The 22,862-nt window shown below is 39.9% G+C and overlaps 2 protein-coding genes and 1 pseudogene across 3 annotated transcripts in view; all 3 read right to left on the bottom strand.

The window, feature by feature from the left end:
* Window positions 1–1,003: 1,003 nt before the first annotated feature.
* Window positions 1,004–1,993, bottom strand: LOC310830507 (olfactory receptor 14I1-like; the record flags this gene model as incomplete). Its single annotated transcript, XM_083710287.1, has 1 exon — window positions 1,004–1,993. The coding sequence occupies one exon, from the start codon at window positions 1,991–1,993 to the stop codon at window positions 1,004–1,006; it is 990 nt and encodes a 329-aa protein (XP_083566413.1).
* A 977-nt stretch (window positions 1,994–2,970) lies between these two features.
* LOC310830506 (olfactory receptor 14I1-like) overlaps window positions 2,971–22,862 on the bottom strand; it is a gene marked incomplete at both ends in the record, with an annotated part of 30,570 nt that continues 10,678 nt past the window's right edge. Inside the window, 2 exons of the mRNA XM_083710286.1 lie at window positions 2,971–3,336; window positions 8,850–8,945. Of these exons, the coding sequence (XP_083566412.1) occupies window positions 2,971–3,336; window positions 8,850–8,945 (462 nt within the window). The remainder of the gene's footprint in view (window positions 3,337–8,849; window positions 8,946–22,862) is intronic.
* LOC310830812 (olfactory receptor 14I1-like) lies at window positions 19,520–22,320 on the bottom strand (annotated as a pseudogene). The gene is made up of 2 exons: window positions 22,260–22,320; window positions 19,520–20,502 (listed from the first exon to the last, which is right to left on the bottom strand). The product of its transcript is annotated as an olfactory receptor 14I1-like (transcript).

Raw genomic sequence — 22,862 nt, 5'->3', positions numbered from 1 at the left:
TTTCCATGCATTGCTCTGGTTTTTCCAGAAGCAGCTTAGTCATGCTGGCCACATGACCCAGAAAAACTGTCTACACACAAACGTTGGCTCCCTCGGCCAGTAAAGCAAGATGAGCGCTGCAACCCCAGAGGCGTTCGCGACTGGACTTAACTGTCAGGGGTCCTTTACCTTTACATTTTTAAAAAGTATTATAACAGGCAGCATAATACTAAAATAATCATATTAACACATGACTGAATAGAGTTAATGATTTCAAATTTCTATCTAAGCACTGAACGGTAATTGCAGGTGTGGAAGGAAATGATTTTCTTTAGGACCGCAACACACAGGGAAAAGAAGGTTAATATCTTTCATCAAATGTCAAGGTCCTGATAAAAATCAATCCCCGCAGTTTGCCATTAGACCTGGAAGGAATGTTTCCATTGACATCAATGAGAATGTTCCTTTATAAGCCAAAAGCAACTTGGGGAAGGGAAACACTGGGGATGGGTAGGAATGTGTAGGTGGGGAAGGAGTTAAAACTCCCCTCCCCAAATGTAGCAGACCTCAAATCTGCCATGCTACTAATTAAACACAAACAGACACACAAACACACACACAATTATTCCTAATACATATTTAGCATCACAACTAGTTTGGCAGTAAGAGTCATGTTCTGTTCTTCAAAATAAGTGTCAGTGGTGTTGCTCCAACTTTTGCCCCATGATTACTTTTTTTTAGTGGGAGAAATAGTGTTTGAGAACTGCATGAAAAAAATTAAATAAGTCCACATTTTGAACAACAGCTTTATTTAATTCCAGACTTCAGTTTGAAAAGTGTGACCTGGGTAGTTTCTCAGTAAAAAATGTTTTTTAAATCTCCATCAGTAATTGTGATGAAGTAAAGAGTGTTGACATGCATTATTATTATTATTATTACTATTATTAAGAAAAATTTGATTGGATAAATTATGTTAGTTTCACTTTGGTCCCATTGATACCAATGTGGAAAATCAGGATGCCACTTAAATCCATGCACAGAGAATAAAACTAAATAATATATTATTGGAAGTGGTCCTTAGTCTTAACAAATTAGACAAAGCAGCCTTGATCTCTTTATTTCTCATGCTGTAAATCAGTGGGTTCAGCAAAGGTGGGACCATGGAATATATTACTGTAAAAATTAAATCTAAATATGTTGCTGTATTAGTCATGGGACTCAAATAGGAAAACAAGCCTGTGACCATAAATGTGGAGAATACCATGAGATGTGGAAGGCAGGTAGAGAAGGCCTTTTGTCTTCCCTGTGCAGATGGCATCCTTAACACCGCACTAAAAATCTGTACATATGTCACAAGAACAAATATAAAGCAGCCTAACCCAATGAGAGAAAACAAGAGCAGAACTCCAGTTTCAATTTGATTTTTCTTAGAAAAGGAAAGCTTTACTAACTGTGGGATTTCACAGAAAAACTGATTGACAACATTGGAGCAGAAAGGAGTTGCAAAAGTGCTGACAGTGTGCAAACCTGCATAAAGAAACCCAGTGATCCATACAGTAAGGATCATTTCAGTGCAGGCTCTCCTGTTCATCACCATCTGATATTGCAGTGGGTTGCAAATAGCAACATACCGATCGTAGGCCATGACTATGAGGAGGAAAAAATCAGTAGATAAGAAGAAGGTGAAGAATAGGGCTTGACCAACACATCCGGAATAAGAAATGTGTGTAGTATTCATGAGGGAATTGGCCATAGATTGGGGGATAATGACCGAAACCTGGCCCAGGTCCTGCATGGCCAAGTTCATCAGGAAGATATACATTGGGGTGTGCAGGTGGTGGTCAAAGGCTACTGCAGAGATTATTAAAAGATTCCCTGTTACAGTTGCCAAATACAATACCAGGAACAGGATGCTATGTAGACTTTGTAATTTCTGAACTTTTGAGAATTCCAGAAGCAGAAACTCTGAAACAGTAGTTTGGTTAGCTATTGCTTGATCCTTGCTAACATCCATGCTATCTGTAAAAATAATCACAAGTGGTATCTCTTAATTTCAACAGAATATTGTAATAATATAATGCTCTCTAAGAAGTGCTATAAGAGACAAATAAAACAGAGCTAGAAATAGTTGTGCCTAATCATTGAGGCTAACTGAACCTCCAGTGACAATGAAGCATGTCCAAACTATAGACCTCCTCCTTCCAGAACAGGCCATTCCCCAATCTCCTAGACTTGAGAACTCGGAGCACATATCACCTCTGTCTTTTCAAGACTCAGCTTCAATTTATTGGCCCACATCCAGCCCATCATTGTCTCCAAGCACCAGTATAGCGCCTGAACCACATCTCCTGTTTTAGATGGAACAAAGTGATAAACCCAAGTGTCATCCACATACTAATGGCACAAAATTTCCTAATTATGGCTTCCAGCAGTGTCATTTGTGTCCAATAAGGTCATAATGAGATTTTCTTCACTTATATTTGATCTACCTTGCAACTACCTACCTATAGGTTAAGGTAAAGGGACCCCTGACCATTAGGTCCAGTCATGACCGACTCTGCGGTTGCACGCTCATCTCGCTCTATAGGCCGAGGGAGCCAGCGTTTGTCCGCAGACAGCTTCCGGGTCATTTGGCCAGCATGACTAAGCTGCTTCTGGCGAACCAGAGCAGCACACGGAAACACTGTTTACCTTCCCGCCGGAGCGGTCCCTATTTATCCACTTGCACTTTGACGTGCTTTCAAACTCCTAGGTTGGCAGGAAACTACCTACCTATACTTCTGCTCAAATGTAAACCAAGGAGCTACAAGAATTGTGCCCATTGGAAAAGGCCTTTGTTATTTCTCGGTTCCATAGATCAACTATGGCTTTGGAAGGAGCAGCTATCATTCCCATAAGACTTCAGAAATTCACCAGAAACCACTACTTTTGGGGGGTGCACATTTTAATAGCCCCCCCTTCCAAGGGAAAGAGCTACTAAATTATTTAATCTCAATAAGAAAAGACATGACCAAGATAAGGGAAAAGATGTTTCAGATCATTCCCCTCCCGCATGGCTAGCAGGACCAAATGCAGAATATGTCCTGATGCATGTGATGTAGTAATGACATATTGGAACAGGCCCATAGCTGCCATAGTGACCATGAAGCCCTGAACCAGCACCAACAATCTAGTCTTTTGATGGGTATTGAATTCCCCCAGCACAATCATCCTGGAGGTCTCCAACTCCAACTCCGAGACCACTTCCATTAACTCAGGTAGACAAATTGCTGGTTGACTGCCACTGGTTCTTTCCACCCAGGTGGGCAGGGTATAATTATCATCGCCAACAACATCGTCATCATCTTGATAACATGCCTAAAACAAGAGCTGAACACAGTCAAAGTCAATTTGTCTCCCCCAAAACGGCGAAACCTCTAAGAGCCCTTAGATTTATGCTGTTAACCCCACACAGCCTCTATTTGCACACCAAATGATTATTTGTATCTCCCCCCAGTTGAAAATCAGCACTTCCCATCCTCCACAGCAAGTCATTTCTGAGGGGGAAAATATCTGAGGAAAACTACATTGGCAAAAAATACTTTATATTTGTGGTCAAAGAATGGAGATAGTTAAACAGTCAAAGGAAAGTGAGGAAATAAGGCATAAAAGTTCTGGGCATAGAATCATAGATCATAGAATCATAGATTTGTAGAGTTGCAGCTGAATGGCATACAGTGGTTAGCTACATATGCTTACTTTGTAGGTAAGGATTTATCCACCCTTAACTTTCCTCCAGTCTTTCCAGGCACAATCTGCACTTTAAAGCTCTGAGCATTCTTTTTTTTTGCTCAGGAGTATTCCCCGTGTAAACTTGCTCTGTAAAGCTAAGTAGCAGCAAACAGCAATCCATGGAAAAGCCAAATTGCCATTTGTTGCACTTCAGCTTTAAAGAGTAGATTTTCATGGGCAAAGCTCAGGGGCGAAAGAGAGAGTGCTTGGACATGGAGCTTTAAAGTGTTGGCTTGTTCCTGAAAAGAGCAGGGCAAAATGTAAGTGTGGATAAGTTCTAAGTTCCAGCTAATTGTGCATGAGACTACAACAGAAGCAAAATGGGAAAGGTCTGTTCCATGGAAACCAGATACGTTGAAAATTAATGATTTTTCAGGCTTTACATATGATAAGAATCCTAGCATCAAAGCACTAGAAAAGCAATTAATGTACACAGTCAAATTGTATTTACAAAAGTTGCATAAACTATAATTAATACTCAGAAATTTCACTAGCCATGTAAAAAACATTTTGATTTCCCATTACATTCCTTATAAATTTTGCCTGAGGAGAATCCTTGAATTTATTTTGAATGCTATGCTTGCAAAATCCACAAACAAGCAATTGGTCTATGGAATTCTACTAAGAAATGTTGGAAATCTTAAGGAAACCAATTTCATCTTCCCCACTGTTCCCCACTAAGTTTTTTTTTTAAAAAAAAAAATTATCTAGAGGAATCCCCAGATTCACTGAGAACATAAATCTAGTTTGGAATTTTGAAGGCAGCTTCTGTTTTGTTCATTGTGGTCCTACATTGTATAATACATTGTTTTTTTCAGTAAAAGATTTCACATTTTTCGTGAAGAATAAAATACCAAAAATATTCCAGTGTCCAGAAAGAAGTGTGTGTGTGGACAGATTCAATGCAGTATTTTCCTAAATAGAAACTTTAGAGAATATATATGTGAGATCAATTAAGTAACTCCTATGGTGTTAAGTAATATTTTAACTATATAAATTAATTTTTTTCTCTTACCTTCAAAAGCACTTTCTCTTCTATTGACTTCAGCTAACTGTATTTGGATAGTCATTCATGAAAATCAATCAGGCTTTGATGCCAGTAATCACCTCTTCAACATGGGGAGGAGATTGTACTAATATCTGTTTTGTGTTCCTAGAGATTTGCTCCCTGGAGTTCACCAGAGACTAGCAATAGAGACATTCAGGAAATGCATTCAACTTGTTATTTGGTTCAACATTTTTTTGAAAAAATGGAGGACAGAAGGTACATAAAGGTAAAGGGACCCCTGACCATTAGGTCCAGTCGTGACCGACTCTGGGGTTGTGGCGCTCATCTCGCTTTATTGGCCAAGGGAGCCGGCGTACAGCTTCCAAGTCATGTGGCCAGCATGACTAAGCCGCTTCTGGCGAACCAGAAGATATATGCCTATTAGCTAATTTCAGTTTGCTAATATTTCTGCCTGTGTTTGTATGCATTTGCAGGCATTCCTCAGCAGACCTCTAATTTCCCCATCCTACCATGCTGCCCCATTGACTGCTGCTGAGCAATCTTTCAGCTATGGGTGGAATCAGAATGACCGCTCCCCACTTAAAATGGGGGGGCACCCTTTGCGGGGACGCGTGCAGCCCTGGATCTGGAGTGGCCCCATCAGCATAGGCTTTGCCTTCCCTCAGGTGGGATACCTGGAGGTCCCCGCCTACCCCAGTGTGTTGTCCAATCCCACCTGGGGGAAGCGTTGCCAGGGAAACCAGGCCAGGTAGGGGGAGGGATTACCTGCCCACACAATAGAGGGTGGAATCAGAAATGGCCACTCACCCAGTCCCAGCAGCATATTTTTGTAAAGAGGTGACCCACCACAGTGCAGGTTGTGGCAGGAACTGTCAAAATATATTAGCCCTCTCCACAGTGCCCCCTCCATACCATCTGCCCCATGGCTTCAATATGGGAGCCATCAGGATGACCTGCTCTGTGTCTGCCTGGGAACCACTGCCCTGTGCTGCCTTGGATCCAGTCCAGAATAAGCTCAGCGTGGGGCCAATGTTTAATTAGGGGTTTAAAACCCTATTTATCTATATACATTCAGGAGATGGGTTAAGGAAAGTGAACTTGTACCGGTATCTCCTTTGCTCCTTCTACCCAAGACAATGTTGCCAACCCCAACCAGGACTGACCCCTCTACTAGTCACAACTGTGGTGAAGGTGTTGATTTTCACACGTACATATGGATGCCAGAAGGAGGGGCTATGCAGCAAATGTGATGCCAGTCCTGGAGTGCAACTCCACTCCCCAACTATGTGTTGAAAAGATGAGGATGTCTAGGGGATTGGGAACCTTCTTCAGTCAAGGACTACATTACATCCTGGACCAGGACCAGGTACCACTGCTGGACAGAGATAAAACCAGATGCAGGGATAAATGTGAATTTTACATTTGCAAAGTAGGCTACATTCTATACATTCACACTACCCTCTCTATCCTCCATCCTGACAAGTGAGAGGCATTAACAGAGCTCAAGGACACATTTCAGTCAGACAAAACAATTCAGGAAGGTGTGAAGCAGGCATGGGGAGATTGTGTGACTGGTGAAGATTTGTAGCCTGTGGAGTGTCCCAAGAGCCATGTAGAGGAGTCTAAGGGGTTGCATTTGACTCCCACAACTGAGGATCTAAAGCAGGGTAGTCCAGCCTTTCAAACCAAGTGGGACACAAGAGTTGATACCGAAACCACAGACCACACACTGAATTAAATTTTCATGTCATTAATTAAAGTGTTCACAATAGAGTTAATACTATTTAATATATGCCACACACAATTTAATGGTTTAATGTATTTATTCATTTATTAAATAAATTTAATCTGCATACTCAGGGTGACTCCCTTACCAATAGATAGATGCAAAACACAAAAATGTGGGAGAATCCAGGATCAGTGTGTGTGAGAGAGAATCCAACCCCTGAAAGATCTGAGCATATGGAACAGGAGTCAAAGTAACCACAAAACAATTACCACCACATTCCATCCCTCTCATGCAGTTGCACTCCTGACTATCCCTCTCCCTGTCCATCCTGCTGTGGGTGAAGAGAAGAGGCAGAAAGTCACAAATCCAAGGACCCCTTTCCTTATTGATACATGTGTGTGTGCTTTGGGTGTAAGAGACATTAGAGGTGGGTATCCAACCCCCCCCCCTTGCCAATCTATAAACAAGAGCCCATGTTTGCTCTTCCTACCAGGCAGTTATTTTCTGCACAGCCAAGATCTACCTAGCCTGATCGCCCCAAACTCTCATTCCTTGCCAGCCCACTGATTCCCCCTTTTCTAGCCCCCAGCCAGGTCATTGACCTGTGTGAACAGGAGGCAATGAGGAGCCCCTCCAACTTACCAGAAACAGCACTCTGGGGACTTGGGGGCAGCTCTCACCTAGCTCTCTGCTTCCTCCTTCCTGACCCTGGTGGGTGGGGGGCAGCACCAGATTTAGAGCAGTGCTACCAGTTCACCCACACAGGATGCCCTGCCTAGGACTCCCAAAAATGGCCTTGTAGGCTACATGTTGGTACACCCCAATCTTGGTATAAAATCCCCCATCTTCATTTGGAGTACTAATGCACGTTGCACTGTTTTATCTCTTCATATATTTTGACTATGGCAAGCTTATTCTAGTCACACTTTCCCATTTCTTTATAAAGGCTATAGACAAAACATTTCACCTCATTTTTTAAGGAATGAAACACAAAAGAAAACACCTTTGAGTGTGTTGCACCTGCCCTTTCCCAATGACCTTTTGTCTCTCCAGTCTTCCCATTCCTCCACTTCTGGCTCCAATCCCACATCTGGAAAATGGAGATTGCATATCAAAAGAAGTGCTGGGATGTGAAATCATAACACAAGAGGGAATTTGTGGCCACCCAAGGGTCATTCTGAATGCTGATTGCCATATGTGCAAGTTGTGACATAAAAAAAACATAAAAAAACATTATAACATCCCCATAATGACATACATAACAATGAGTTAAAAACAAGTGAATCAGTGAAAATTTACAACACCTGCAAGAATGGGTACATAGGTAAGCTCCCATGAATGAAATTACTTTTTATCTATTGGCTTACATTTCCACAGCAAGAATTTATAACTAATACAAATGTTGAGGAATACAGTGGTACCTTGGTTTATGGGCTTAATCCGTTCTGAAAGTCATTTCTTAAACCAAGGTGTGCTTTCCAATAGCAGTGGCAGACTCAATTTACAAATGGAACACACTCAACAGGAAGCAGAACATGTTCTTCTTCCAAGGCAAAGTTCACAAACCAAAACACCTACTTCTGGATTTGCAGCGTTCTTAATCCAAGTTATTCATAAATTAAGCTGTTCTTAAACCAAGGTACCAGTGTATAAGCTTTTAAGGAGAACATTGTTATGAATTTTAACATGTGATAATTTACCAGTCAACTGGCAGTCAACACAATCATCTATATTAAATAAGCTTTAGATCCTCCTGATTTCAATTGGAAAGATTAAATCTGCAGTCCGATACACAATAGTCAAAAACTGTAAATGTATTCAATGAGGTTTATTTCTGAGTAATATTCAATTATATTCAATTATATAAGTGCTAGCAGTGAGCTAGCTACATTTGCCCAGTTTGGGAGTTTATTCACTCTAAAGAAGGCTTGGCTTGTATATTGGTCCTCCAATTTTTGTCTGCCTCTGCTAGCATGGGTAATGGGTAGGGAGGATCAAAGCTTTAGTACAACATCAGTCTAAAGCCCTATATGGCTACAATCTTTACCTGAGAGTAATTCCTATTGAGTTCAGTGTTGCCTATTTCTGAGTAAACAAACATATGAATGGAAATTTTGAGCAAGGCATATAGACAACAGAAACTGTTTTTTAAAATGCACTGGAGAACGGTTTTTGCCGAAGGATTGGGGGAGAAATGTTAGTAATCAGTTTCCAGAATGCCACTTTCAGTTCCTTGTTTCTCATGCTATATATGAGTGGGTTCATTACTGGTGGCACCATGCAGTAGAACATAGAAACCAGGAGGTCAAATGCAGATGGGGAACTGGAACTTGGTCTGAAATAGACAAAGGTGCCACTTACCACAAACAGGGAAATAACAATAAAGTGAGGCAAGCAAGTTGAGAAGAATTTTTGCTTCGCTTGGCTGGATGGGATTCTAAGAATAGCTCTGAAGATCTGAACATAAGAAAAAATAATTAGAGAAAAGTAAATGAAGCCAAAAGAAGACCCAAAAATCAGAACCCAAATTTCATTGAGATATGAGTCAGAACAAGAGATTTTCAGCAGTTGTGGGATTTCACAGAAGAACTGATTGATGACATTAGAACAGAACTCAAATCTGAATGTAGCCCCAGTGTACATAGTTGAATAAAAAACTCCACCAATCCATGCACTGGCTGCCATCTGAATGCAAGCTTTTTTGTTCATAACAGTCTCATAATGCAGTGGATTGCAGATGGCAACATAACGATCATATGCCATGACACCAAGAATGATGAAGTGGGAGACCATGAAGAAGACAAGGAAGGAGACTTGGCAGATACATCCAGAGTAAGAGATGGTTTGGGTCTTCATCAATGAATTTGCAATGGACTTGGGAACTGTAACGGATATGGAGCCAAAGTCTTGGAATGACAGGTTGGCCAGAAAGAAGTACACGGGTGTATGAAGCTGGTGGCTATAGATGATGACTGTGATGATGAGAAGGTTTTCTATAAAGGCCACCAAATACATCATGACAAAAATGATGATGTGGAATATCTGCAACTGCTGGATTTCAGCAAATCCATGAAGAAGGAATCCATTCACTCTTGACTGGTTAGACATTGTGCTTCTCTGATGTTTGTTTGGTACCTGTGAACAGAAATATAGCACATTACTTCTTTCTTATTCAGCTGTAACTATCTTAGAGTTGGAGTGATGTTCTCTTGACATCTCTCTATGTGTTCTAACAGTGGTAAGCTTCAGCACTGAGTTTATTCATGTCGCATTTCTAATCACACCCTGAAGGTTTAATTCTCATGAGTCTTGTACAGCTCAGCAACACTGAATCAGACATGTATTTTGAGAGTTGTGCAGGTGGTGAACTTAGATTGTCTGTGATCCAAAGTGGTGTTAGAATTTATATAAAGGACTTGGGCCATAATAGTTAACTGGGTCACCATTCACCTTATGGACTTGAAAATGAAAAGTAGTATTTAAGATTATGGCAACCCCTCTTGAACTTCTGGTCCTGGGTACAATATAATAGTGTGTTGGAATTATTTTATGAACACAGCAAGGAAAGCTTAATGCAGTTTTATTTCGACAAGAAGCAACAGTCACTGGGGAGTTCACCAGGGTCGATTCCACAGATGTATAAATTACACAGGCTTATATAGAGCCCTTTCCTTAGCTTTATACACATGGATTTAAAAATTAAGTGACATTCACAGAGGAAGAGCAGGCATTATCAGAGCTGGATACCTGTTCAGCAAGAACAGGATGGAACTTGTTATCAGGCTAGCTCAAGGCTGAGTTATTCCTGTACAAATATTCTTGACACATTCTTAGCATAATATGAGTAAGCTGATTCTAACAACATTTTTAATGCAATCTGGGTAATGGGAATCAATGGATTTCCCTTACAGCGGTCTTAAAAATACTTGTGTTTTAGTAGGCATACAACAGACTCAACATGGTGTGACTCCTGGAGACAGATAACATTAGGCTGGTGCTTGTGGACAGCATCAGCTACCCTTTTACATTTGCTTGGGTCTCCCAACCCTCATACATTCCATCAAAGTATCGTCACATTACATTTAGGATTCACCTAAAGGATGAATCGAATGCAGGTCGCTGAATGCAGTATTCCATCCACTATGACCATCAGATTGAATGGGAAGCCTCATCTATATGGAATTTTCACTTTGTGTAGATACCCCATTACAAGGCTGAGTAGTGGTGGTGCCCTAAAGTGCCTCCACGTATATTTTGTAAAACAATGGTCTTGGAATCCTGGAATTTTTTTTTTTTTTCCCAAAATTTTTATTAGGTTTTTTTAATAAAAGAGATACAAAATTAAAAAACAGCATTGTTTGTGTCTTTACAAAATTTCATAACATCTTTGGACTTCCTCACGTCATCCGCTCGCACTTACATTGTTCATAAAATTTTTCAAGCAAATTACCATCTTATTTGTAATCTTATAACCAATCATTACAATATAGTCTAATAATGCTCATCTAATTTAGTGATGGCCAATTGTTTATAATCAAGCATCCTTCTTAGCATTCCATCAAATTACAATAATTTTGTAAATAAATCTTAAATTTCTTCCAGTCTTCTTCAATCCTTTCTTCTCCCAGGTCTCGAATTCTGCCAGTCATTTCCGCCAGCTGCATATAGTCCATCAGCTGCATCTGCCATTCTTCCAGCGTGGGTAGATCTTGAGTTTTCCAGTTCTTTGCGATGAGTATCCTTGCTGCCGTTGTTGCATACATAAAGAAAGTTCTGTCCTTCTTTGACACCTTCTGGCCGACAATACCCAGAAGGAAGGCCTCTGGTTTCTTAGTGAAAGTATACTTAAATACCTTTTTCAGTTCATTATATATCATTTCCCAGAAGGCCTTCACTTTAGGGCAAGTCCACCAGAGGTGAAAGAATGTTCCTTCATTTTCTTTACATTTCCAACATTTATTGTCAGACGAGTGGTATATTTTGGCAAGCTTAACTGGGGTCATGTACCATCTGTATATCATTTTCATTATATTTTCTTTCAAAGCATTACATGCAGTAAAGTTTAGCCCAGTGGTCCACAACCTTTCCCATTCCTCAAACATAATGTTATGCCCAATGTCCTGTGCCCACTTTATCATAGCCGATTTAACCATTTCGTCTTGTGTGTTCCATTTCAACAGCAAGTTATACATTCTTGAACGTACCTTAGTCTTAGGTTCTAACAGTTCAGTTTCCAGCTTCGATTTCTCCACCTGGAACCCTAGCTTTTTGTCATTTTTAAAAACTTCTTTAATCTGAGCGTAATGTAACCAGTCTCGCACTTTATCCTTCATTTTTTCCATACTCTGCAATTTCCAGTTATTTCCATCTTTTTCTAATATTTCCCAATATTTTGGCCAATTGGCTTCCATATTGGGTCTTTTTCGGGCCTTAGCTTCCAGAGGTGAAAGCCACCTTGGGGTTTTATTTTCCAATAAGTCTTTATATTTTGTCCAGACATTAAACACTGCTTTTCTGACAATATGGTTCTTAAAGGCCTTATTGATCTTAACTTTGTCATACCATAAGTATGCATGCCAACCAAAATTATTATTAAACCCTTCCAGATCCAACACATCAGTGTCTTCGAGAAGTAGCCAGTCTTTTAGCCAGCAGAAAGCTGCGGCTTCGTAATACAAGCTTAAGTCTGGCAGGGCAAAGCCCCCTCTTTCCTTTGCGTCAGTCAATATCTTAAACTTAATTCTGGGCTTTTTGCCCTGCCAGACAAATTTAGAAATATCTCTCTGCCACTTCCGGAAGCATTCCGTCTTGTCTATAATCTGTAGTGTTTGAAACAAAAACAACATTTTTGGCAATACATTCATCTTAATAGCAGCAATTCGGCCTAACAAAGAAAGCTTCAATTTTGTCCAACTGTCCAAGTCTCTCTTAATTTCAGACCAGCATTTTTCATAATTTTCCTTAAATAGACTCAGATTTTTTGCTGTTATGTTCACCCCTAGGTACTTTACCTTTTTCACCAATGATAATTCTGTTTCTCTCTGAAACTGTTCTGATTCAATATCTGTCAAATTTTTCCCCAACACCTTAGTTTTCTGTTTGTTTAACTTAAATCCCGCCACCCGACCAAAATTGTCAATCAATTGTAAAACTCTTTTCGTACTAGATTCCGGCTCCTGCAGTGTCAAAACTAGGTCATCTGCAAAAGCTTTAAGTTTATATTGTTTCGCTCCGACCTGGATCCCTTGCACCAACCGGTCCCTTCTGATCAAGTTTAAGAGCACCTCCAGGACTGAGATAAATAACAAAGGGGAAATCGGGCAGCCTTGTCGTGTTCCTTTTTCAATTTTGAACTCTTCTGTTACCACATTATTAACAATCAATTTTGCTTTTTGTTCTGAATATATTGCGTCAATCCCATTTTCAAAACCCCTCCCCACTCCCATTTCTTTTAAATTTCCCTTCATAAATTTCCAAGAGATGTTGTCAAAGGCCTTCTCCGCATCTATAAAAATTAGCACTGCTTTAGTGTTTATGTCAGTTTGCAAAAGTTCCAAGACATCAATAATGTTCCTTGTGTTAGCAAACATATGTCTGCCTGGGAGAAAGCCTGCTTGGTCTTTATGAATTACTTGACTTAAAACTCTTTTAAGTCTGTTTGCCAAAACATCAGCAAATATTTTGTAATCCACATTTAAAAGGGAGATGGGGCGGTAGTTCTTGAGCTGTGTCTTTTCAGTTTCTGATTTTGGTATCAATGTGATGAACGCTTCTTTCCACGATTCTGGCGCCTTCTTTCCCTCCATAATTTCATTGCTGACCTCCAGCAGTGGTTGGATCAAATAATCACTTAATGACTTATAGTACTTGGAGGTCAAGCCGTCTGGCCCTGGAGATTTGCCCAATTTCAAGTTCTGAATGGCATGTTCAATCTCTTGTCGTGTTATTTTGCTGTTCAGGAGTAATCTATTTTCTTGTGACAATTTTTTCAATCCGTTTTTCCTCAAAAATTGTTCAATCTCAACTTCATTCTGCGGCCCTTGAGTATATAATTTTTTAAAATATTTTTGAAAACACTTTCTAATCTCCACGGGGTTCTGTATACTTCTTCCTTCAATTTCCAAATTTGTTACTATGTTCAATTTTTGTCTCTTTTTCAACTGCCAGGCCAGCAGTTTCCCACATTTATTTGCCGATTCAAACGTTTTTTGTTTCATTGATTTAATCTTCCATTCTATTTCCTGGTTTATCAGTTTTGAATATTGTGCTTGATGAAGTTTAATTTCTCTCAAAATCGGCTGTGACTTCGGATTGGCTCTTAGCTTCTTCTCTAGTTCTTTAATTTTCTCCAGAATCTTGTCTTTCTTTTCATTTTGTGTCCTTTTCCTTATGGCATTCTGTTGTATCAAGAACCCTCTCATCACAGCTTTGCTTGCGTCCCAAATTGTTCTTTTTTCCACCGCGGTGTTCAGGTTTATTTCAAAATAGTCCTTTATAACTTTTTGGGCCTTCTTAATGATCTCCTGATTTCTAAACAAATTGTCATTCATCTTCCATCTAAAGGAGCCGGTTGGTAATAATGTCATGTCCATTTTCAAGGCATTATGGTCGGAGCAGGTTTTTGGGCAGATTTCCACTTTCCTGACCTTAGGTGCCAGACCTCTAGTAATCCAAATTTGGTCGATTCTTGTCCAAGTCAGTTGAGCCTCAGAGAAAAATGTTCCTTCTTTTCCTAGGGGGTTCTTGATTCTCCATATGTCAATCCAGCCCATATTTTCTGTCATTTCAAAAAAGGTCTTTGGTAGTCTGCCATCTTTGGTAACTTTTTGACTTTGCGACTTATCCATGTTAGTTGATACAATCCCATTCATATCTCCCATCATTATGATGTTGTCATAGTCCAGATATTCCAGCATGCTTTCATGCAACTTCTTATAAAATTCCGATTTCCCATCATTTGGTGCATAGATTCCTAATATCAAAATTTTTTCTCCTTGATATTGTATTTCAATTGCCAAAATTCTGCCATGTTCATCTTTAAATAAAAATTTAGGTGAAAGGCTCTCTTTTGCATATATCACCACTCCTCTCTTCTTCACTATGTCTGAAGATATAAATTCTTGGCCAAGTCTCTTATTTATCAGCACTTTTCTGTGGAGCCTAGTCACGTGGGTTTCTTGCAGGCAAATAATGTCCAATTGTTCCTTTTTTAATATGTGAAAAATTTTCCTCCTTTTCTCCGGAATGTTGCAGCCATTTATATTCCAACTCAGAAGTTGCAGAGACATCCTGGATAGATCTGGTTATTTTTCTGGGGGTGGTACCTTTTTTGCTGAATCTTCAGAATCCAAGGGTGCAGGTACCTCTGGTGTTTCGAGCTCCGATGGTAATCCAAGTTTTTTATGAAGGTCCTCTCCGTATTGGTTCAGAAATTTGTCTCTGTCTTCCAATGTTCTAATTTTGATCTTCCTCCCTCTGAAAGTAAAAGATAGTCCTTGTGGAAAATCCCACCTAAAGATGATGGCGTTGCTCCTCAAAAGTCTTGCTAATTCCAAATATTCCGATCTCAAATCCAAAAGCTGTTTGGGAACGTCCTTGTATAACTCAATCCTCTTATCTAAAATGTCCAGTGACTTTCCGTAGTGTAGGCCCAAAATCTTGTCCCTCTCCTCCTTTGATCTCAGTGATATCAAACAGTCTCTGGGCTTGTCTTTTTTTGTCAGTCTTCCAAGTCTGAAAGCTGATGTAATCTTAAAGTCCGTCTCTTCTAGGTTCCAGTGCTTGGAAAATATTTTGGTCAAAAACTCAGCCAGATTGTCCTCTTCCACTTCGGGTATCGATCTAATCCTTAAGTTGGTCTCCCTACTTCTCAGTTCAATCATCGAGAGATAGGTCTGATGTTCACCAACTTGTTTGTTGAGTGGCCTCACCTCTTTTTCTAACTTTCCCAGCCTTTGGCTGGTGTCTTCAACCAATTTTCTGTTCTCCCCTGTAGCTCCCTTCAATTCTGCAATTGTTTCCACGTTCTGTGCCACTTGTCCAGCTAATTTATTTAAACATTCGGTGTTTTGGTCTATTTTAAAAGTTTGCTCATCAGCTTTTTTATCCAAGGATTCCACTTTCTTATCCAAAGATTCCAATTTTTCATATATTTTTTCTAAAATGGAGGCAGCTGTTCCTGAGGCCATATCTTCCAATTGTAGTTCCTCTGTTTCTCCTTCCCCTGCACGTGGCAGAGAAGCTGCTGCTTCCTCAGAGAGCACAGTGGGTACCGAAGATCTGCGTTGCTGCAAGGCTGAGGCTAAAGTTGTTTGTCTAGTTCGCGGTCTTTGTTCTTTTTCCTTTTCTTTTGGCTCCTTTTTCTTTGCGCCACTCATTCCAAATTTATCTAAGGCTCAAGGTCAAGCTGAGTTGTTCCCATGAGAAAAAGACAGCCCAGATGGTAACATTCAGCCAGGAGACCGGGAAACAGAAAGTATGAGGATGTCACTGCTGTAAAGTCCAAAACCTCTAGGGGGAGCTTAAAAAGTCTTTCAGAAGGGAATCAATAAATACAGTTCACAGAGAAAACAAAACCCATGTCCAAAAGCCTTCAAATGCTAAATCTTCAGCAGAGTTGGTTTTACAAAAACACAATGTTTCAAGCCGTGCTTGCTGGTACCTCATAAGATGTCAAAGTAGCAAAGTCCAAGCCCCTCAGATTTTTTCCAAATTTTGTTTCAAAGTATTTATGTCTGCAGGCTGACTGCTACTGTTGCCAGGCAGTTCCAGCACCTGGGTTTCCTTTTTTAAAATGTAGATTCCTCAGAGAAAGATCCTACAGTCCAAATCTTAGCATAAATCCAATGCTTAAAATCCTTTTCTGCATTAAAGTGATGCACTGAATGCTCAAATCCAAATTGTAAAAGAGTTCATTCACTGCCTCCACTCCTCCTGCTCTTTGCTTTGAAGTTTAGTGTGAGCGGAAGACGGACTTCCTTTTTTTACGTCCTCCGCTTTCAGCCAAATTCAGGAGCTTTGATCTTTAAGCTTAATTAAAAGTCCTTATTACTCACGGGTTGCTGCTTTCCAAGGTGCCAATTCAAGGAAGAAAGGTCAGCGCTCACCGGCAACGGCTTTGCGGCTTCACTCCGCCGATTGCGGAACGACCCTCAGCGCCGCAGCCTCCTCCACGATCCAGAGCCCCTTACGGGGTTCCTTCTACGTCTTGGGGGCTGCTTCTGGCGCCCGCCGGGTCCCAAGACCGCAGGCTTCTGCCGCCTGCGGTTTTCCGATGTGGGTCTCCGCTTCGCCGTAGCGGACGACCCGTTTTCGCGCGGAGCTCCCTTCCCAGTTAGGAAAGGGCAGCCATTACCCTTCGCGCCGCCTCCGGAAGTCCTGGAATCCTGGAATTTTAGCACTTCGACTCTCTATTGAGTAATTCCTCTTAATTAAGTTAAAGGTGAATCTGACAATTATATCCTTGGGCTTTACAATGGAACTCATATTTAAGGAAAACAGATGAGGCACATGCCCTAAGTTCTTCAAGGCCAAAGAAGACCCAGGTAACTACTGACCAGTGATCTTGACATTGATACCAGGAAAAGTTCGAGAACAGATAATTCAACAGTCAGTCTGTGAGGACTTAGAAAAGGATGGTGTGATTACCATGACCCAGCATGGGTTTCTCAAAAACAAGCCATGCCAGACAAATTTCATTTCTTTATTCCTTTTTTCTTTTCTTTTTTTGATGGATTGAGTTTCAAGCTTGGTGGATCAGGGGAATGCTGTGGATGTAGTATAACTTGATTTCAGTAAGACTTTTGGCAAAGTCCCCCATGATATTTTTGGGAAGAAGCTGGTAAAATGTGGGTTGAGTGGGGTAATTGTTAATTGGATTTGTAGCTGGCTGGCTGACCCAATCCAATCTAATCTTGGAAATAAATGACAAGTAGGGTGCCACAGGGTTCTGTCCTGAGCTCATTGTTGTTCAATGTCCTTATAAATGACTTGGTTGAAGGAATTAAGGGGATGCTCATCAAGTTTGCAGATGACACCAAACTGGGAGGGGTTTCTAATGCCATGGAAGACAGAATCAGGATTCAATATAGCCTTAACAGATTGCAGACCTGGGCCCAAACTAACAAAATGAATTTCAGTAGGGACAAATGTAAGGTTCTACATTTGACAGGAAGAAACAGCTGCTCTAAATCACTGGATTGCCAGTAGTACATGTGAAAAGGATCTAGGGATCTTAGAAGACCACAAGCTTAAGATGTATCAACAGTGTGTTTTAACAGGAAAAAAAATAAATCTAATGCTATTCTAGGCTGCATCAGCAGAAGTATAGTGTCCCAATCAAGGGAAGTAATAGTATCGCTTTATTCTGCCTTGGTCAGATCACATCTAGAATAGTGTGGAGTTCTGGGTTTCACAAGTTAAGAAGGATCATGACAAGCTGGAATATGTGCAGAGAATGGTGGCCAAGATAACCAAGAGTCTGGAAAGGAAGCCTTATGAGGAACAGTTGAGGGAGTTGGGTTTGTTTAGCTTGAATTAGAACACATTATTGACATGGATAGACTAGACAATGGAATTCTTAATTTTAAGGCAAACATTGATTTAATTGGAATGAAGTTTGGCCTATTTATCCTTCTCACCTTCATTATCATCCAACTTTCCTTTCCATTCAGTGTTGCAATCTATGGTATCCCCCAATTACTCCACTTGGTTTGGGATTCAGCTGAATTAGGTGTACAAACACAATAAAAGCATCCTGCTAGTCTTATCTAAGGGGTTTCTACTTGCAAAAATTCCATTAAGCAAAATTATTTCAGTTAGAGTCCTTTATCCTCTTTATAGATCAGGCTGCCTCAAATCCATGTTTTACATCCTCATTTTAACGTCTCCTGAAGTGATCACCTGCAATACATGGTTGACTTCAGGAAGCAAATTAACTCCATTATTCTCAAACCCAACTGCTTGCAAAATGTTCATTTCTTTTTAAACAGTCCCATTCCTTCACGACAAGTCAAAGGGTAAAAAGATAGAAATGTTGGGGATGGGTGGAGCTTACTGCACTTATCTCTCCTTGCTCTGTTTGTTTGCAGGATTTACAGGTGAGTAAAAATAGGACTTATAATATAGTTCCTTATATCTCAATAAAAAGATGTTCAAATAGAAGGTCAATGGAAGCATGTGATTGCAAAGAGCAGTTATTGTGGAACAGTATTGAGAACAACACACAAGTGAGTACCAGAATTTGTGGCTGCTATTCAATGAAGAATTAAACATACTTTAAACCATTAATGTTAATTATGAATTTATATATTGTTGTACATTTAATGTATATATTTGTGTTTGCTACCTTGGTATAATCCCTCACCAAAAGGAGGGGTATAAATCCATTAAATAAATAAACATCCTTATGTACACTAAATATTCAATTAGATTGTGTTATGTGTGTTTGCATAAATTTTATTCACCACTTGATTGTAAAAATTCTCAGAAAGGCTTGTAAAATGTCAAACTGTTTTTCAAAAAGAAATAGGAAGTACTTGGCAATGCTATTCAGGGCCATATCATCATAGTCAAAATAGTAGAACAAGCTGAGGTACACATAGGAGACATAGAGCTTCAGATCGATCTGCCAGTTGACGGTGACTTTGCAGTTGTGGCACACCTGGGAACGATGCAAAGCAATGGCAGAGTAGCTGTGGTGATGTGGCTGGTCTTTCAACGAAATGTGCAAGGAATCTACCTTGGGGAACAATGTGGTCTATGATGAAGTGAAGTGTGGAGGCATGCATTTTCCCACTCTAGAGACATTGGGGGACCTCCAAGAACAAATTTAGAAGGGCATGAGCATGCACAGGAAGACAAGAAGTAGTAGAAGTTCCTTTATGTAGACCCTTATGTTAGCAGATCCATATAGTTAGACAACAACCAATTGATGGATTCAGATTTAGTTTTACTTTGGTCCCATTGAAATCAGTGTGAAACATCCATGTGACACTCATATCCATACCTAAAGAAAATGACTATATTAATTTCTATATTAGAAAACTAAAAACAAATTTATTTGAAGATGTTTTCAACCTTAACATATTTGACAAAGCAGCCTTGATCTCTTTATTTCTCATGCTGTAAATCAGTGGGTTCAGCAAAGGTGGGACCATAGAATATATCACAGTAAAAAACAAATCTAAATGTGTTGCTGTATTAGTCATGGGACTCAAATAGGAAAACAAGCCTGTGACCATAAATGTGGAGAATACCATGAGATGTGGAAGGCAGGTAGAGAAGGCCTTTTGTCTTCCCTGTGCAGATGGCATCCTTAACACAGCACTAAAAATCTGTACATATGTCACAAGAACAAATATAAAGCAGCCTAGCCCAACGAGAGCAAACAACAGCACAATTCCAGTTTCAATTTGATTTTTCTTAGAACAGGAAAGCTTTACTAACTGTGGGATTTCACAGAAAAACTGGTTGACAACGTTGGAGCAGAAAGGAGTTGCAAAAGTGCTGACAGTGTGCAAAGCTGCATAAAGAAACCCAGTGACGCATGAAGTAGAAATCATTTCAGCGCAGGCTCTCAGGTTCATCACCATCTGATATTGCAGTGGGTTGCAAATAGCAACATACCGATCATAGGCCATGACTATGAGGAGGAAAAAATCAGTAGATATCAAGAAGGTGAAGAATAGGACTTGAGCAACGCATCCAGAATAAGAAATGTGCCTAGAATTCATGAGTGAATTGGCCATGGATTTGGGAATAATGACTGAAACTTGGCCCAGGTCATGCATGGCTAAGTTCATTAGAAAGAGGTACATCGGGGTATGCAGACGATGGTCAAAGGCTACTACAGAGATGATGAGAAGATTCCCTGTTACAATTGCCAAGTACAATACCAGGAATATTACAAAGTGTATTCTCTGAAATTCCCAAACTTTTCAGAATTCCAGGAGTAGAAACTCTGAAACAAAGGATTGGTTAGCTATAGTCTGGTCTTTGCTTTGGTCCATGATTTCTGTAAAAAGAAACAGAAGTACAAAGTTTTAATGACAGAAGAATATTCTAGTAATATAACACTTCAGCCTGGAGAATTTAACATTTCATACTCCTGGAGGTGGACTCCATTGTCTCCAAGACAGATGGATGCCAACCCCTCCCCCCCAAAAAAATGGTGCATTGGAATCCCCGATCTGGACCTTGTGTAGAGTAGAGAAGAATTTGCTCTCCAACATAAGAATGAGATTCAAATTTTTGCTGGAAACAGTCTTAAAATAGTTGCAAAACAAAAGTTGCAATTACAAAATAACACATTGCTCTTGCCTGCACCATGAGTTGCGAAGGACATCAGCAGCCTTCAGAGGTCCCATGGATGTAACTTCAGCATTCTGGGTGATGTAAAATAACATCTGAAGAACTTTGAGGGACATAAGTAACAAACTCAACTGTAAGACAAGAAACAATGCCTAGGTTGAGTTTCCAAAAAGTTTCCACAAAAGTTATAGTACTGGATAGATATTTTGGGTGTGGGATTAGAACAGCTAAGGCTGTCTACTAAATACCAGCTTGAAATGTAGCTAGGTCACTCTTCACAACTTGAATCAAATGTGGTTTGGGAGGAAATGCAGCAGTTCTTAAAAAATGACCAGAGACATGTGGCTTGTGGCTTATGCTGTGTGTATACCACTTCTCAAACCAGTGATAGGAGCACACAGAGAAATGGGGACTGTGCACACAGCCTAACCCTGCACACCAAAGGATTTTAAGCTTTCTCCTGTTGAATATCAGCACCTACTATCCCCCACAGGATGCCATTTTTGAGGGGGACAATATCAGAAGGGAACAAAAGTACACGGGGAAAAATATTATATAAATAAGCGCTTAAAGAATTGTGAGAGAAAAATTGGAAGAGTGAGGGTAAAAGACCTAAACACATTGAAAGTGGTTCTTACAACTCACTGACATACAGTCCTGTCCTACTTATGTTCAATTTGGATGTAATTTTCAGTTAAGAGTGCATGAGGCTGCAGCTGAATAGATCCACAATGTGATAAAATCTGTTACATGAGAACCAGGCACTTTGAAAATAAACAGAAAGTTAATGATTTTTTCAGATGCAGCAGGTAATAAGTATTCTGCCATCAAAGCATCAGAGAAGCCACAGTATATTATGAAAGGAGCACAAACTCTCTTTCCTCCTCTGAAATTTCACTAGCTTAGTTAAAACCTTTCAATTTCCCAATACATATGGAAACATTCAATCTTTCCTTAAGTTCCTCTTCCTACTTTCCTCGGATGTTTTGCCACTGAAAAAACCCCCAAATTCACTTCAGTTTGAAATGTTAAAGGCAGCTCTTGCTTTATTGATTGTGGTTCTGCATTATAGCCAACACAACACCCTGTTTTTAAAACTTAAAGAACTCATTTATTTTTTGTGTGTGTGAAGAATAAAAAAGGATTCCCATGCCCAGGAAAAAATCTCACATTCATCAAGATTTTCTTATAAACAAACAAACAAACAAACAAACTTCAACATTTTCCAACTCAGGACCTGCTTTTAACCCACACATAAAGTTGAGAACAATTGATTAATCCTGTACTATAAATTTGCATGGTGGTGGTGCTCCTGTTGCAGCCTATAGTGAATCGGGCCATGACCTATTAGTTGGCAACCAGTGATTTAATGGATATACATGTGAGATCCATTAAGTAACTCATATGGTGTTAGGTAAGGTTTGAACTATATGAATTAATTTAGTAATATTTTTCTCTTACCTTCAGATGTGCTTTCTCCTCTAAGGACTTCAGCTGTCTGTGCATTTGGATAGTCCTCCATAAAAGCATATGAAACCCAACCAGTCCTTGGTGGCCAAAAAGATATATTCAGCAAGGGGAGGAGGGTACAGTAATATCTGGTTTGTGTTCCTAGAGATTTGCTCTCTTGAGTTTAATGCATTCTTCATTACATTGTTTTTCCATTGATATATAATTTTATGGTATTACTCCAGAATAAAGTGGTGTTATGAGCCATCAAACCTTGGAAATACACTTTCCCCCAAAAGGTTTCCACAATTTTGGCCACTAGTGTAACTATAGAGATTGTAGGAATCACTCATTTCACAACCCCCTCCCCTCTACTGGTATGCCTTGGCAAAATGTATATATATAAAAAATAGATGTAAAGCTCCCACAGCTCTAACAGGACAGTGATCCCTAGGACTCTGTATATCTGCTTCACTTTAAGGACATGCATACTCCCTCCTTTCTCCCCATTTTTGGTTCTGTAGGCTTTTAGAGTAGTTAGGGGATCTTTTGTTCTTTAATCAAAGTGTGTATGTATTGTAATGTGCTACTTCCTAGATTGTAACTTTGCTATCT

The sequence above is a fragment of the Podarcis gaigeae genome (assembly GCF_964106915.1).
Source record: "Podarcis gaigeae genome assembly, chromosome: 13".
Classification (NCBI taxonomy): domain Eukaryota; kingdom Metazoa; phylum Chordata; class Lepidosauria; order Squamata; family Lacertidae; genus Podarcis; species Podarcis gaigeae.
The sequence above is the reverse complement of the archived record's forward strand: the minus strand, read 5'-3'. Positions and strand labels throughout refer to the sequence as shown.